Here is a 16,782-nt window from a genome sequence, read left to right on the forward strand (position 1 = left end):
AGAATCAAAACAAGTAAAACAGTGTTAAACCACTTCAGAGTTCACTGTGGGTATGACACTTGCACAGTTAGACACTAACATATCGATTCATTTTGACCAGACCCAGTTTTAACACCAGCATGAAAGCAAAACAAAAATAAGTTTCTCTCATATGACAGAACAGTCAAATCTTATCTCAGGTATCTGCATGGAAGACTTCTAGAACTAAATATATATGAGTGTGTGTTTCTCTATCCTACCCAAATGCTGAAACCCAAAAGGGAAGCCAAATTGCTTCAAACATGGAGGAATCCATGCAAACAACCCAAGCCATATCAATCAAACTCTTAATTCAAGCAGATTCTGGCACTGGCAGCTCAAGTTCCTTTAAGATACCTTGAAACTGTATTTTTCCCCAAAGCAGGGGCATCTCATCATAAAAAATAAAAAAGAAAAAAAAAGAGAGAAGCAGCGTCACAGAGCCATTGCAGCAGAACATACTGATGCTATGCACACATGGTTCACCAACAGAAGAAACTTAAAACTAGAAACAACAGCAGCAATAAGAATACTTTGTGTTTAGTTTTGTTTATGAAAGGGCAGAAATACTTATAGTAGTGAATTTCTCTTCAAAGTATGCTTCTGGAGTAGGAAAAAACAAAAAAGCACTCTTCCTGTCTCACAGGTGTGACAGATGCTGAAGTGACTGGTCCAGACACTCCACAAGAAGTCTGTGATTTATCAAGCATTCAACACGTTCTGTAAGTTAATCCTACTCCAGAATTTAACTCTGTGATCATCTCAGAGTAACATCCCCTAGGGCAGGAGAACTGATTCCACATGCTCCTTTCCTGTCTTCCAAGCCAGCCTACCTTGGTGAGCTATCTTACATTTCACTTGGTTATTTAATGAATAAAATGGCACATGTGTGTGTTGTGTTCATACAGAAATTGTTGCTTCAGCATTTCTTAAAAAACAGTGACATTTCCTTAGAAGACAGATAGGAGTAATTACAGTCCAGTTTCTGACCATGGTATCATTATAAACTAGCCCATCAAAATGCTCTAGATGGATTCCAAGACATGGCATTTGACTAGAAATTACTTACTGGTAGAAGTTACCATCAACAGAAAATATTTACTTTTATTTTTTCAGTCACTCTTATTCATTTGGCTGCTACAGGAAGAGACTTGACCTAATTCTTTATCTCAGCTCATTTTTTTTTATCTGCTCTCCTCCCTTGAGAAGGAAAATACCTTAAATAATTAAGCTCTCTAAAAGCTCCTAAGACTGGAAGGCAAAGGCACATCACACAGTTTCACTAGCAACTGTTACACAGAAGCAGAACAGAGGATGACAGACAGTTCCATTTCTAAAAATGCAGGAACCATCTCTATCAAATGATTTAATGCTTTGTAATAAAAGTGCTCCCTCTTGAGCATTTGAGAATTTCATAATTTCAGTGATGGGCTCAGATCAGGACTCCAAACCCACTGTTCCCCTGAGAAGCAGCTGTAGTAATTTCAGTTTTGAGCTATGTTGTACATTAGTCCCTATGACATGACAGCAGCAACGCTGAGCCCAGCCTCCTCTTTCAGCTCCCCAAACTGGGCAGAGAAACAGGCTCTCCTTTTACTACTTTCCAGCACAATGAGGCCAACAGCAGGCCTGTCACCACCACCCCACCACAAAAGAGGAGAAACCTCAAAATGTTCTTAAAGTTTATTTACAGTAAGTGTTCAGTATCATAAGAACTACCACAAACTAATCTAAGTGTACCCTGCATTGAGTGCACAAGGCCTCCTGAGCACAGTGTCAGAACAAGGTAATAGTCCTCCTGCAGACTTTAAAATGCAGGAATTATAATCCAAAAGGCTAGCTAAAATGACTATTTCACCATACCTATTTTCTAATGCTTTACATATTTTAAGACGAGCATGAGTTACACAAGAGGCAGGAGAGAAGAGCTTTCCTGCACCCCCCTCAGTGAAACCAAGAAATGATACTGTGAGCTAAGGTGTTCCATAGCACAGGTACAACACAAAAGCACAGCAGATGCCTGAACTCTTCCCCGGGGCATGTTCTTATTCTTTTACTGTGCTGATGCATTTTTAAAATTTAAGAGCGCTCTTTCAGACACGTGTGAGTATGACTCCTTAGATGAATATAAAAATAAACTACATCACCTCATACTATTTTATGCACCCATCTGTTCTAGGAGTAGAAGGAAGGCTAATGACAGAATTAGAGAAAGGAAACTCCTCAGTGCATTATGCTGGCAAGACTGTTCTTGTGCAGGAGGAATACATTAGGCCTCCCCTCAGAAGCTGCCATACAGACTGGGGAATGAGATGCTGGAAAGCAGCACTGCAGGAAGTGACCTGGGGGTCCTGGTCGATGTCAGGGTGAACATGAGGCAGCAGTGCCCTGGCAGCCAGGAGGGCCAACCACGTCCTAGGGTGCCTCATGCACAGCATCGCCAGCCAGGCAAGTGAGGGGATTGTCCTGCTCTGCTCTGCACTGGGGCAGCCTCACCTCAAGTGCTGGGGCAGTGTTGGGTGCCACAATATGAGGATATGTAGCTATTAGAGAGTGTCCAAAGGAGGGTAATGAGGGTGGTGAAGGGCCTTGAGGGTAAGCTGTATGAGGAATGGCTGAGGTTACTTGGTCTGTTCAGCCTGGAGAAGACTGAGGTGAGATCTCATTGCAGGTACAACTTCCTCATGAGGGGAAGAGGAGGGGCAGGCGCTGATCTCTATGGTGACCAGTGACAGGATGTGAGGGAATGGCCTGAAGTTGTGTCAGGGCAGGTTTAGGTTGGATATTAGGAAAAGGTTCTTCACCCAGAGGGTGGCTGGGCACTGGAACAGGCTCCCCAGGGAAGAAGTCAGAGCACCAGCCTGACAGTTCAAGAACTTGGACAACACTCTTGGGCACCTGGTGTGATTCTTGGGGGTGGTGCGGTGCAAAGCCAGGAGTTGGACTTGATGATCCTTGTGGGTCCCTTCCAACTCAGCATGTTCTGTGATTTTGTGATCTTTCCTTCAATAACTAGAGCTACAACTGTTTCAGTCATCTACCCATGCACAGCTCCCATGAAAATACCGGGCGGAAAAATGCAACTCTAGTTGACTTCAGCCACTAACTTTTCCTTTACTAAAGTGCTTTGGTAAATATGTGACAGTTACCGATAACCTTCAAATTCAGCTTTTTCAACAGAAAAATAATCATTAAAAAGTGCTCATTTATTCCACATAAGATGCCTTCTTAAAGGAAGACAAACATTTTCAGTGCTCAGAACTGTGTAATTTCAACAGATGTTTAATGAAATTACTGCTGGACAGGGACAACTTATCTACAATACTAATGTTTTAATCCAGGTTAATTTATTTTGGCCAAGTTTGTTCAAATGAAATACCCATTCTCCTTTTGTGAATGACTGCACCAACATCACCTTAAAATAGTATTTTTACAAGCTTGCTGTAGTGCATTTGCCCAACTATGCTGTCAAAGAAAGAAAATCTTGATTTTACATGTCCAGCCTCAGTTATTCAACACTTCTTGTTTAAAGAACACAACAAACAGCATGAAATCAACGTGCAAGCTGAAAGTGTCACACAAAATTTGTTCCTCAGTTTTAAAACAAGTTCATTGTAGCTGAAAACCATTACCAGCAGTAATTTGCCTCGTAAGTTATTTTCTCCCCAGGCTGCCCTCAGCATTGACATACTTTCGATGATTCTGACTGCTCTACTTTTGAAATATACCACTCCTTCATATTAAACTCTCTGGGACATCATGATGGCAAAGTATATTTCTTTAGTCCCTCAAAGCCATCATTCCAGAAATTTAGTCATGCTCCTAATTCCTCAGGTTTCATATTGAATTAAACTTCTCCATGTTGGAAAGGTAACACAGCAATATTTTGGAAGATATGTGTCCAAGCACATGCTAACATGCTGTGATAAATGCAAATAATAAAGTACTTTCATCTGCCTACAAGAACAGCTACATATTTTAGAATCACAGAATCACTTCAGTTGAAGACCCTTATGATTATCAAGTCCAACCATCATTGGCATCACCTGGCACTGCCAAGTCCACCACTAACTCATGTCACAAGTGCTATGTCTGTGAACGTCTTTTAAACATCTCCAGGGATGGTGGCTCAAGCACCTCCCTGAGCAGCCTGTTCTAAAGCTTGATAAAACTTTCAGTGCAGAAATTTTTCCTAATATCCAATCTAAACCTCTGCTGGCGCAACTTGAGACCATTTCCTCTCATCCTATCACTTATTACCTGGGAGAAAAAACCCCCACCTGGCTACACCCTCCTTTCAGGGAGTTGTAAAGAGCAATAACATACCCACTGTGCCCCCTTTACTCCAGGCTAAGCACCCCCAGCTCCCTCAGCCGCTCCTCATAGGACTTGTGCTCCAGACCCTTCCCCAGCTCTGTTGCCCTTCTCTGGACACACTCCAGCACCTCAATGTCCTTCTTGTAGTGAGGGGTCCAGAGCTGGACACAGCACTCAGGGTGTGGCCTCACCAGTACCATGTACAGGGGGACAATCCCTGCTGTGGTCCTGCTGCCCACACTATTGCTGATACCGGCCAGGATGCCGTTGGCCTTCTTGGCCACCTGGGCACATGCTGGATCATGGTAAGTGGCTGCCGACCAGCACCTCCAGATCTTCTACCACCAGGCAGTTTTCCAGCCACTCTGCCTGCAGCACTGCATGGGATTGTTGTAACCCAAGTGCAGGACCTGGCACTTGACCTTGTTGACCCTCATACAATTGGCCTTGGCCCACTGATCCAGCCTGTCCAGATCCCTCTGCAGAGCCTTCCTGCCCTCCAGCAGATCAACACTCCCACCAAGCTTAGTGTCATCTGCAAACTGACTGAAGGTGCCCTTGACCTCTTGGTTCAGATCACTGATAAAGATATTAAGCAAGACTGGCCCCAAAACTGAATCCTGGCGAATACCACTTGTGATCTGCTGCCAAGTGGATTTAATTCCATTCACCACCACTCTCTCGGCCTGGTCATCCAGCCAGTTTTTTTTACTCAGAAGAGTGCACGTGTTCACACCACAGCAGCTGGTCCAGTGGGACACCTTCTCCAGCTGGCTCTTTCACCAGCTGTATTAGAAGGTTATCTTGCACACACACCAGGAACCTCCCAAGACTGCTTCCTCTCCACTGTGTTGTATTTCCAACATACATCTGGTAAGCCAAAAGAACAAGGGTTACTGATTGTGAGACTTCTCCCAGCTGCTTATAGAATACTCCTTCTGCCTCTTCATCATGGGATGGGTGGTCTGTAAGAGACTCCTACCAAGATATTTGCCTTGCTCGCTTACCCCCCATTCGTACCTATAAACACTTGACTTTTCATCACCATTGTCCAGATCTAAACAATCAAAACACTCCCTTACACACAGGGCTATCCCACCACCTCTCCTTGCTTGCCTATTTCTTCTGAAGACCTTATAGTCATCCACTGCAGCATTCCAGTTGTGCAAGTCATCCCACTGTGTTTTTGTGACTGCAGCTACATCGTTTTCAAGCTGCACAATGGCTTCCAACTCCTGTTTATTACCTACACCATGTGCATTGGTGCAGATGCACTTCAGCTGGGCTCTTGATCCTGGCACCATTTTTTTGGGGAGAAGTCCCAATTTCTATGTGACCATTATCAGGCACTTCTATAGCTTCTAATGCATCAACAACCCTCCTGCTTTTGCTGCTGCTTTGACATCCGCCCTCCACCTCCATGGAGACATCAGACCAAAGAACCTCACTAGCACACCACCTCTCAAGCATTGGCATGCCACCCCCAGACTTATCTCTAGCAAGCCCGATTTTGTCCTTTACCACTTCAAATCTAGTTAAAAAATCTATTATTATATTAAAATGCACAAACAAACTACTGTGCTCACACACCTGTTAGTCCCATGCAATAACATAAAAAAATATCTTCTCATATCTACATTTAAGGTGACACTCAGCTTTTTCCAACAGCTTCAACATAAGCAACTCTTAAACAAAATTAAGTTTCCTGACATATGGGACAGACAGTTAAGGTTAAAACCAGCAGGTTTAGCTTTAAAGCACAGACAATTTTTGCCAATATTAATGTCTTCATCTCAGACAAATGGTTATTAAAATTACTAAAAAAGCTATTTTACTGCTGCTTCATCAGACCAAACAACAAAGCAGTGAATCAAGGCAGGGAGCATATTAAAGTGCTTTTGGTGAGAATCCTGAATAACACCTCCCTCCTCAGAACTTGCCCATGTCCTGATTTTAAGTTCTGGTGTCTAGCAGGTCTTTTTTCAACAGGATGGTTAGCAACACACCTTGAAGAAACTAAATGCTACTAATGCATTTGAATGGGGACACAGTGGCTAGTGTCCCCACTAATAAGGTAAATCCTAGGACTGGAATGTCATAGACAGGAAAGGGGAAGGACACAGCAGAGAGCAGGGACCTGTCACCAAGACCACGCTTCTATTTACACAACAGAGCAACACACAGACACCAGAGTCAGCATCCCATCCAGCCACTGCACCAGCACAGGGTGGAAAAACAGAGCATCCACAACACATACAACACATCCTCTGTGGCAGGAGGAGGCAGGATTCAGCTGTCCCCACAGACATCCATGCTGCCCATGGCACCATGATGCTGACTTGACATCAAGGACCCTACGCACCCTCCGTCCTGCATGCAGCACTGAGGTCTGGCAGCACAAGGAGGCGGGTACAGGTGGCTGATCGGTGTCAAGGACCGGAAACAAAACAGGAAGAACCCTTCATAAAAAGCCCACAAGTGGAATAGAGATGTAAGTGACTGATTGTTTGGGCTGAATGCAGGTTTTCCTGAAATCCCTGATGACTTTTAGTTTTTGTGAAGTTTGCTTCCTTCTATTTTCCAACAACTGACAAAATCATGTAATTTTTGGTGCTGCAGAGTTACACATCTATAACTCCAGCTGCACAGAATCCAACAACAGCTAGCAAGATTCTCAATAGCTACAGTAACTTGCAAGAGTAAAAGCAAGCATAGCATTGCTTTTTCATGTGATTTTCTCCTTCTCCACTACAAATGAACAGACCTCTGGCTCTTACTCAGTACTGTCAACCCTGTGCTTCCTTGTCTTTTCAATGGGTTCTCCAAAAAGTATCATACTAATGAAAAAAACCTAAAAGTAAAATAAATGTAATAACTGTCATTCTTTTTCTTTCCTCTTATTCACACATACTTCTCAAATTCTTAGCACTTTGGTTCTTTTTGCTAAATTTTCTTCCACAGCCAGTAAAAAACCTTCATGAAAGCAGAGAACCTCATGCCATACAAGTGCAAGATTTCAGTCCTTAGAACAACACTCAGGTTCACAAACCTAAAAACAGGCAAGAGGCTCTGCCACTCCCACTCCATCTCCCAAAAACAGCAAGCTGTCGTCCCCCCCCCAAACCAACACTGATAAATTGAAACCACCCTGATAGAGCTTTATAAACCTGTAGAGATTATGGCAATTTGGCTTTAAGGAAAAAGTCAGTCCAGGAGACAAGAGATAAAAGAAGGAGCAGACAAATGCACAGATTGAATGTTTCAACTAAGACCAGGAAGGGCAGTTTTCAAAAGGGAAAGACTTTTTTTAGGAACCAAAGGGACAAGATAGGCTTAAGGATGTTTAATATTGTTTTCAAATAAACAAAAACAATGTCTGGATTTCAGCTGGAATAGAGTTAATTTTCTTTCCAGTAGCTGTGTTTTGGGTTTAGGATGAGAATACTGTTGGTAACACATGGATGTTTTAGTTGTTGCTAAGCAGTGTTTACACTACATCAAAGACTCTTTGGCTTCTCACCACCCTGCCAGAGAGTAGACTGGCGGACACTAGGAGCTGGGAAGAGACACAGCAGGACAGCTGACTGAAACCAGCCAAAGGGATATTCCATACTATGTGATGTTATGTTCAGTATATAAACCACGGGGAAAGATGGCTGGGGGCTGCTGCTCAGGAACAGGACTGTGGTGAACAACTCCACTGTGGATCATTTGTTTTATACACTCTGATTCTTTTACCACCATCATCATTATCATTATTTTTGCCCCTTCCTTTTCTGTCCTATTAAACTCTATCACAACCCCCCAAATTTTGCCCTCCTCCAATTCTCTCCCCATCCCATGGGGGGCAGGGAGTAAGCAAGTGGCTGTGTGGTGTTTAGCTGCCTGGATGGTTAAACCATGACAACTAAGCAAAAAATTACATTTAATGGCTTCATTAAAGAAATGTTCAAGCTGTAAAATACTGAGAGTTTGAACACATGCTTGTGACACTCTTAAGAGCACTACTGTTGTCTGCCAGAACTGCAGGGCACAGCTGAATGTCACAACAAAGGCATTCTGTCTGCCTGCTGCAGACAAGCACAGCCAGTTCCAACTCCTTTGGCTCCAAGCTGTCTTCACCTTTTCCCTCTTCACCCTCCCCAGTCATCTCTCCTTTCTTCATTGGATTAGTTAAGGTAGAAAAGAGACAGAGAGGTTATCTAAACCATTGCAAAACAGGGCACACAAACATCATAATAGATGCAGAAGACTGCATGTGCAAGATTTCCTTTTCAGCTGCAGTAGACATGAGATGAGCTGAGTAAGGTGTTGGCTGATACCCAAAGTTTGCATAGAAAGTTCACGGAGTATACAATTAAACATCATTAAATATAAACACCCATTGGCTCACAAAGTCCCAGAGCTACAACACACTGGAGGCTGCGACACCTTAGAAAGCTCTCTGTATACTTGGCTCATTCCTGTAACTCTTTTCCTAAACATCAGCCCTCAACATAATGGTTCTTACATTCCTAATTGTGCTGCCACACCATGCCCCAAAACTTTGCACAGTGGAAACTCATGTAAGGCAGCACAAGTCAAACCAACCTACACTCCCCATCACTGCACAATCACCTACCCTTGCACTGACCCAAGACAAGTACCAGTATACCAATACAGACAATCCAATCAGGAAGATGACTGTTTGGCATTTTCCATTCCTTATGCTTTTTATAACATGGCTTAAGATGAACTTCGGCTGGTTGCCTCAAGAGGGAAATGCACTGCTTTGTTGAGTAAAGACATCTATGCAAATGAGAGCATGTGGAAACAATTTCTTCCAGGAACAGTTTCTGGGAAGAAAAACCACAGTACATTACTCAGGAGGTGAAATAGTTTTGTGTTGGTTTTTGGGTTGTTTGTTTGGTTGTTTTCTATTGTTGTTGTTTTTGTTTTGTTGTTAAAAAATAAAAAAGCAAAAAAACAACCAACATATATCAGTTCCTAAAATAATCCTAAAATTAGCATAAATGCAAACTGAGTAGTAAATGCAAGCAGCCAAAAAAAGGAAAAAATATATTCAGTTAGTGCAGCACAGTAATTTCAACAGTTGTTTCTATGTTGTGGTTTCCTTACATGTAGGGAAAAACATAAAAAACTAAAACAGAATCCTGATTAACTTGGAAAACCATTAAAAAAAATTGCATATAGTGAGATTCAATCCAACCACACAGCAACAATGTAAAACAAGGTATTTTTGACCTTGTAGGCCCCTATTACTTTGTACAGAAACAGTAATTCCATTTTCTACGTTGGTGTTTTCTGAAGAAGCACCTGGCCTTCAAAAACACAGCTTTATTCAGACAACTGAGGCCATTTGGCTTACAAAATTAGATAGACTATACTACAGAGTCACTGTTTTTTGCACTTACATCTGCCTGCTAGGAACAGATTTCCCTACATCTCCTATGTTCCAGCCCATCCTCCAGCTCTGTGCTCAAGTCCTAGGCAATATGGTAGAAGTGTTACTCAGAAGCCAACAGCCATTTTGGTTACAAAAAGAGCCTGTAATGCTTAGGTTTACTTTCCTCCACTTTTAAGGCCCCTTTTTATGCTTTTGTTAAACAGACTGCCATTACTGTAATATGAAAGTGACTGGAGTGGTGCCTAAAAGTCCAGAAAATGCAAAGAGTCCAAAGGAAAGGCCACAAAAAAATCAGAGGTTTACACAATCCATGTCAGGACTTTTGACAGTGGCAGTATCAAAGCTAGAAGGATGCTGCAGAACTCTGCCAAAATGAGTCATTAGTTTTCTTTCTTATGAGGGAGGAACCCTTATTTAAATCCTTTATAGACAGAGAGTATCTTCACCAGCACAGAATGAAGTCAGGCTGATTTAGGCGGGGCCTTGAATTATCCCCATGATCTGACAGGGAAAACAAAAAAAGCAACCCTGAAAATAAACGCAAATGAACTCCTAGCTTAATGTAGCAGTGTATTCAACAATGAATAACTCATTCCTCCCCCATCTCTTACTAGCTCTTAGCTGGTCACTGCTTTCACTTAAGATGGCTGCTCTCCCATTCTGAGAGAGGCAGGCTACATCATTCAAACTCTATCTGTGGATTTGTAGGATTACACTGGAAAAAGCAAACAAATTCTGTAATTCAGTGGGAAAGAATCACAGGATAGCTCATTTTTCTGCAGCACAATGAACTGCAATAGTTACTTAGTAAGCACACAGAGAGTAATAACTGTAATGATCTCCACAGGTTGAGAAAATATCTTCTTCATCAGCTTTAACTGCAATGTTTTTAAAATTTCTGTGGTTTCCCAAGCCATCCTGTCTCCACATACTTGTACTGCACTGCTTTAGGTTCACCTCTAATTCTGGACAGCAGCTGGGTGAAATTTGAGCACTGATCCATTAATTCAAAAACACAATTAACTTATTTTGGGCTTTTTTTCACATCCAAGGAGATTTATTTTAAATACTAAGTAACTCACCCCCAAGACCCCAAATCTCTCACAAAAGTTCCAACCACAGAGAAAGTCAATTTCAAAGTTGTGATTAAGGATTACGATGGCATTCTCCTTCCCGTACTTGTGGTAACTCTCTGGGTCAGTATAAAGGGTGCAATCGGTGCCTGACCACCATTCCAGCAACATCACCATCTCTGAAACAAAGAACAAGAAATACGTGAATGTACACAGTATATGCAAAACCACAAATTAGTAACATGTTGAAAACATCAGTCACCTCAACGGAAGGTGGCAAAGAAAGGGCTGTAATGAAGAACACGCAAGAGGGCTGTTTAAAACACAGCTAAGCTGTGTTTACAAGCTGGAAAGTGGTTTCTCAGCAGTATCCTAGTGACTATCATATGCCTTTCATTTCCTATTTGCTTATCCCATTATCAAGCACAGGCTTGTATTGTAGGCTTTGTATTTGTTTTGCTTGGAACTTTAAGTCTGACCACAAGACTTGTGAATCAAACCTTTATTTAGCGAAATCACTCTGGTCTGGGGCACAGGAAGTTGAGGTGAGTCAGTAAAGCCAGGAAGCTCAGAGAGCTCTATCTCCATGGGATGGAAAAAGAAAATCTAAAAGCAATGGCTCTCCGCAAGCAACCCATGTCTTGAGCTCGGGGTACCATGGGACTAAATGAAAGCTGCATGTCTAGCACTGAAAAGAAGAGGATTTAAGGGACATGTTTGCTTCCTGTCAAAGCTGTCATGAAGTTCTGAACCAAAGCAAAGGTCTAATGCAAGGGGTTATTCTTTGTTAAGTGAAACGTATCTCCCTCTCAGAGCAGAGCTGTGCCACGTGAATGCCTCTGCTGGAAGGACGAGACATCTAAGATGCTCTCCTGGCTTAAGACAAGCCTGAAGGCACCAAAAATGCTCATTCACCTCAGGGAAGATCAAAGCCAGGCCAGCCTTTGAAACACATTTGAATTCCTTTCCATTTTGGTCCCCTACTGGTCACAACTAGTGACAGAAAACAGAAACCAGCCAGGAACAAGTCTACATTTTCAGTCATCATGAGTAAAATTAACTGCCTGAAGCTCTTGGATGACATTGTGCTGTACACTGAAGAATAGGCATTAATGACATGAATGAATTCTATCTAACAGTATTACAGCCAGGCTAATAGACAATCTCTATTCAGATAACATTACCTTAATATGATAAAAGTATGTTTATGGTACAGATAAATGACTGACTTGTCAGTCCACCTGCTTATTTCTAATCAGGGAAGGTGACTACTACTGAAGCAGAAGTATATATTACTCAGTGCATGCTATTATGCATCAAACAATAGCCTGAGATGTGGAGGGAGACCCGAACTGCCATATGCTAACCAGGGAATGGCAGATTTCACTGACTGCAAACTAATTTTCCAGTGAAAGCCAAAGATATCCACATCTCAGTGAGGCAGCTATGAAGATACAGAAGCATATACCTTGAAGACTTCACCTACAAAGAGCTGCCTTGTGAAACACACTCAGTGTTATATCTAAGGGTGTAGCTTTCTATTAGATTTATATTGGAAATAAAAGCCCTTCGCTCCCCAAAACACAGCAAAATTGAGTAATAGCTGAGGGAAAACAACCCATCCCACAATGTAATTTGCAAACATTTATGGAATCCACAGTCATCCTAGGGCAGAACACAATAAAGGAAATTAGTGACAGGATTAGATCTTTTGTTTAACTAAGAATCCAACTAAGAGAAAAAATGACTGCCACATGACTTTCCTTCTTTTAACACCTACTGCCATTAAATCTATTCCCTAAAAACACACACAAACAAACAAACAAACAAAGGCAGAGATGATGATGGTAAGACTCTCTTAACAGAAGAGCCAACTTTACCTGAGAAAAGTCATTCCACTTCAAGTGTGGATTTATTTTGTCTTTTCCTAAGGAATTTGAACAAAACTACTAATATATCATGAATCTCACTATACAGGTGTGCCACATGCATAGAGCTCTTCAGTTTTATATATTCAGTTTCAAATACATTCCAAAAAAGCACAGGCAAAATTATTTCTAGATGTGCTTTGATTTTTCAGGCTTCACATAAGCAGGATTTTTGTTTGAATAATACTGCAGAAATAGGTCCCCATCCCTCACCTCACATGCCATTTGTCACTGATGTGCTCAGGCAGTTGTTGCAGAAACACAAAGCAGGCACTGAACAGCGTTGTATTTAAATACAGTAAATACCATCTGCCAGCCTCTAATTTCTTAACATGTTTATTTCCCTCATCTTCCCTACTCTTTCTTTCCCCTTCTTCCCAGCCTCCTTTCTCCTTGTGGATCTCGAGCAATGATAAGTAGTGTCAGTTTGTGCTACTCTTGCATTGTGTCACTAGCTTACTTCCACAGCCTTCCACAGAAATTTATTACCCAGCAACTCGCTGTGGTGGCTCAGCCACACAAGGTCACTCGTTCACACTCTCCTTCCGTCCTTCACAGTACACAGATGATCAGAGGAAGTCTCCTCCTTTGTACACCAGTCATATTGTATAAGCAGAAATCAGTTGCATACTGGGAAGAAAAAAAGATTCTTTTGCTCCCAACCAGGGCTGGTCTAAGATTTCTAAGGTTTCTCCACACGCCTTTTGATGAGGTTTTGGAGTTTCAACACCACAACTGAGCTGGTAATACATATTTAAGCACGTCATGAGGGTTCCTACCTTTCAAAGCAATTCCTCCAGTGACACTTTCAAACAATTAAGGCAAAGGAAAGAGAAAAAACAAAGGAACTTGAAATCTCCACTCCCTGCTTTGAAGGCAGAGTCCTTGCAGAGCATTACAACTAGCTTCAGAAGAAGCTGATGGCAGTGAGAAATCATGACTTCAAAGACCTAATATGGGTACCCTGTGTACTTACAAATTTTGAGGTTTTTTTACCTTTCTGAAATGAAAAAAAAACCCTCATCCTGTTTCAAATAATATCCCTACCTCCTTCTAGCCCTTCACTGAACAAATCTGAGCTGCTTCAATGCCTGCACTTCTAGAACAAGTAACTAGAAAAAAAAAATCTCCAAGGCAGAGCTGAACTATAAGTCGTTATATGAAAAATAACATCTAAGGGAAGAAGGGAAACGCACAGAGTTTATTGAGACTTCCACCTCAAAGTTTTGCAAGAATGAGTCATTAAAACAGTTAACACTGTTTTTCTGTAGAAGGTGTTAGTAATTCCTCTAGCTAACTACTCTTGATAAGGACCAGATGACCTACTGTGGTTCCTTCCAACCTCATCCATTCTGTGATTATGTGATAAACCATGGAAACATTTGCTTACAAGATTAACTATTAATTACCTATTTTAAAGTGCCATTAAAAGCATAACTCTGTATTGACTCAAAAAGTACAATAATTTGAAGATCTCAAGTACGTGCATAACTATTTAAGGAGCTACAGAACTGCTTCCCTCCATGACACTCTTCATTTCCTTTAATCTCTTCATTTTCATTAATCTATCAAGGCAACACCAAGAAAAAGAACTCAGAAATTTCTTATGGGAATAGATGGTAAAAGCACAGCAAACTCTCCAAAACAAATAAAAGCAAGACAAGTGGGCAAACTGTGACCACCATTTAAAAGAGCAGACAGGGTGAATAGCTGCATGATGAATGACTGCATTGCAAAGAAGACTGGGGAAAGCATTTTAAAAAATGCAAAAATAAGGCTTAAGACAGACTGACAGGCAGTATAGCCTAGAGTCCATGCCTGTCTGTAGAAGAATGACTTGCAATAACTTACTACCTTTCCAGATTTTCAGACTACACCTATTAGGTGCCCTTTCCAAGCATTTTTCATAGAATGAAGTCTACAGGTTAACTAAGAAAAGCAAGTCTGTATCTTCCCCTAGAATACTCAAAAACCCTTTGTGTATCATAGACAGGGTTAAACCCCTGAATGACACCTACTACATTAACTGCAAAACTGCCTAAGAGGTTTTCAAAATACTTCCAAGTATTCCTTACACAGGCTATTCTAGTGTTGCACTCCGCTGTCTAACCTCACCAGGCATTTATTTCTGGTCTCTACTTCCTTCTTCTCTGCAGGAGCTGCAAGTAATTATGAGGGAAACGTGAAGGCAGGAATTCTGCTTGCATTGATTAGTACATGAAACTGGAGCTCAGAGATGGAATACTGCTACATGCCTACAGGAAAAATTTTTAAAGTAACTTATTTTTATAAGAAACCACCTTTCCTATGAGGGGGAACCAAAACTAGTTGTTGGGGGAAAAAAACCCTGCAGCTGGAAAGTCAAGCAATGCCTCTCTCCCTTCCCCAAGATCAGTGGGAGGTCATTCAGGGAGCCCAGACAGACAAGGCATCAGATTTCCAGCTTCAGATTCTCTTCCATACAGGTGTTGCACCAACAAGGTATAATGGAGTAATCTGGTTCACTCCCAGACAAAGGTCCTGGTCTTCAACGTGTAGGAAAATTCTTAGGATGACTGGTTTTCTGTAATTCTGTGGTTTTCTGTGATTTTGTGGGCTTAAACAGAACACCAAAATCCAGCCCCCTCTTTCCTTAGCACCACCACGCCCCATTCCCTACCCCCACCCTTTACCGCAGCTGGTGGCAAAACCACTGGTATCTTTGGACTTGTTTTCCCCTCCCTTGAAGCTGTCTTGCAGCAAAAGTGCTGGCTGAAGGCAGGGAGGGGTTATGAGGAATCAAATTTAAAAAGAAGAACAAGCAAAACCCCTCTCTCTTGCCTTCAGGTCTGGTTTTGCAGATTTTTGCCCCATTCTCCATGGAAGATCCTATAAGCAACTCCTTTGAATAACACTTCAACTAATTACATGGCTGTGCTTTTAAGGACAGAAATCAGCAACAGAGAGGAAGGAAGAAATGGTGACTTTTAATTCCTCACTCATCACAGTAAGTTACTGGATGTGCTTGCAAGGACAAAGATAAGCACAGCACAGCCCCTTCATATATTCAGGTTCCAAGTCACGCTCATTTCAGCATTTGCTTGCAGGAAATTATTTTAATGTACTTTTCTTCAACAATCATACATTCCAACACAGGCAATGTGCTGCATTTGCCACAAATGACTGAGGACAGTATAGCATATGCTTATCAAAGTAGTCCAACAAACAGTGAAAGAAACATGCTGCTTGGCAAGTTCCTACGACACCAACATTTGTTTTGTAGGGGTGTGAAATCAGGCAGTTGTACCTCTTCCGGATGTGGTTTCTTGTTGTCAGAAACACCACTGGCTTTTTCTACTCTGTGCAGAAGCAGCAGCACAGAAGAATTGCTTAGCAAAGAACAAATGGTTACAGTTCATTCACTGCAAGTCACTGTGCAAAAGGAACACCAGTCTCGTTCCAGTGCTTTCTTTTTAACAGTTTCCTATACACATGCACACACCCCCCCAAAAATTATTTTTTAATTTATGCATCCTTGGCCTACTTGTAGGTTTTATTATTTTAAGCCTGCATATCTTTAAGAAATACTGTTCCTTCCAAGCTATTTGAATAAACCATTCACTGTTACAAATGGTACATTATGATCAGTAGGTTTATTACGGAGACCTCAACATTCACTTCTTCATGGGAATTAGTTATCAGTAGAAGGGAGATGACAGCCTGAAAAGAAAGCTAAAGCTATCAACCCCAGCTAGCAGGCATCCTGAGAAGCTTGTGGGACGAAGTGACTGACCCTCTTAAGGTAGAAAGTTAACTGAGAAGTTAACTTCTCAATGTATCTGTCCCTGAGCACACATACATGTTTTCCATGTTGGTGGATTCATATGAGTAACTTCTGCTTCCTCTCAAAAACAGCCTAATCTCTAAATACTCTAAAACCAGTCAGAAGATAGCTGGAAAGGATTATTACGAAGCTATTGTTTATGTCACCTCCACGATGCCTGTGTACCTACATAATAGTATTCCACAGACAATTCTGTCACTGTCTGTTCTGTATCTC

General features: G+C 41.7%; 1 protein-coding gene across 3 annotated transcripts in view; it reads right to left on the reverse strand.

The window, feature by feature from the left end:
• AGPAT4 (1-acylglycerol-3-phosphate O-acyltransferase 4) overlaps positions 1 to 16,782 on the reverse strand; it is a 78,125-nt gene that overhangs the window by 26,330 nt on the left and 35,013 nt on the right. For all 3 annotated transcript variants that reach the window (XM_069010095.1, XM_069010094.1, XM_069010096.1), the window contains one exon: positions 10,825 to 10,994. In XM_069010095.1, coding sequence (XP_068866196.1) covers positions 10,825 to 10,994 — 170 coding nt within the window. The remainder of the gene's footprint in view (positions 1 to 10,824; positions 10,995 to 16,782) is intronic.

The sequence above is a fragment of the Aphelocoma coerulescens genome, chromosome 3 (assembly GCF_041296385.1).
Source record: "Aphelocoma coerulescens isolate FSJ_1873_10779 chromosome 3, UR_Acoe_1.0, whole genome shotgun sequence".
In the NCBI taxonomy this organism is placed as follows: domain Eukaryota; kingdom Metazoa; phylum Chordata; class Aves; order Passeriformes; family Corvidae; genus Aphelocoma; species Aphelocoma coerulescens.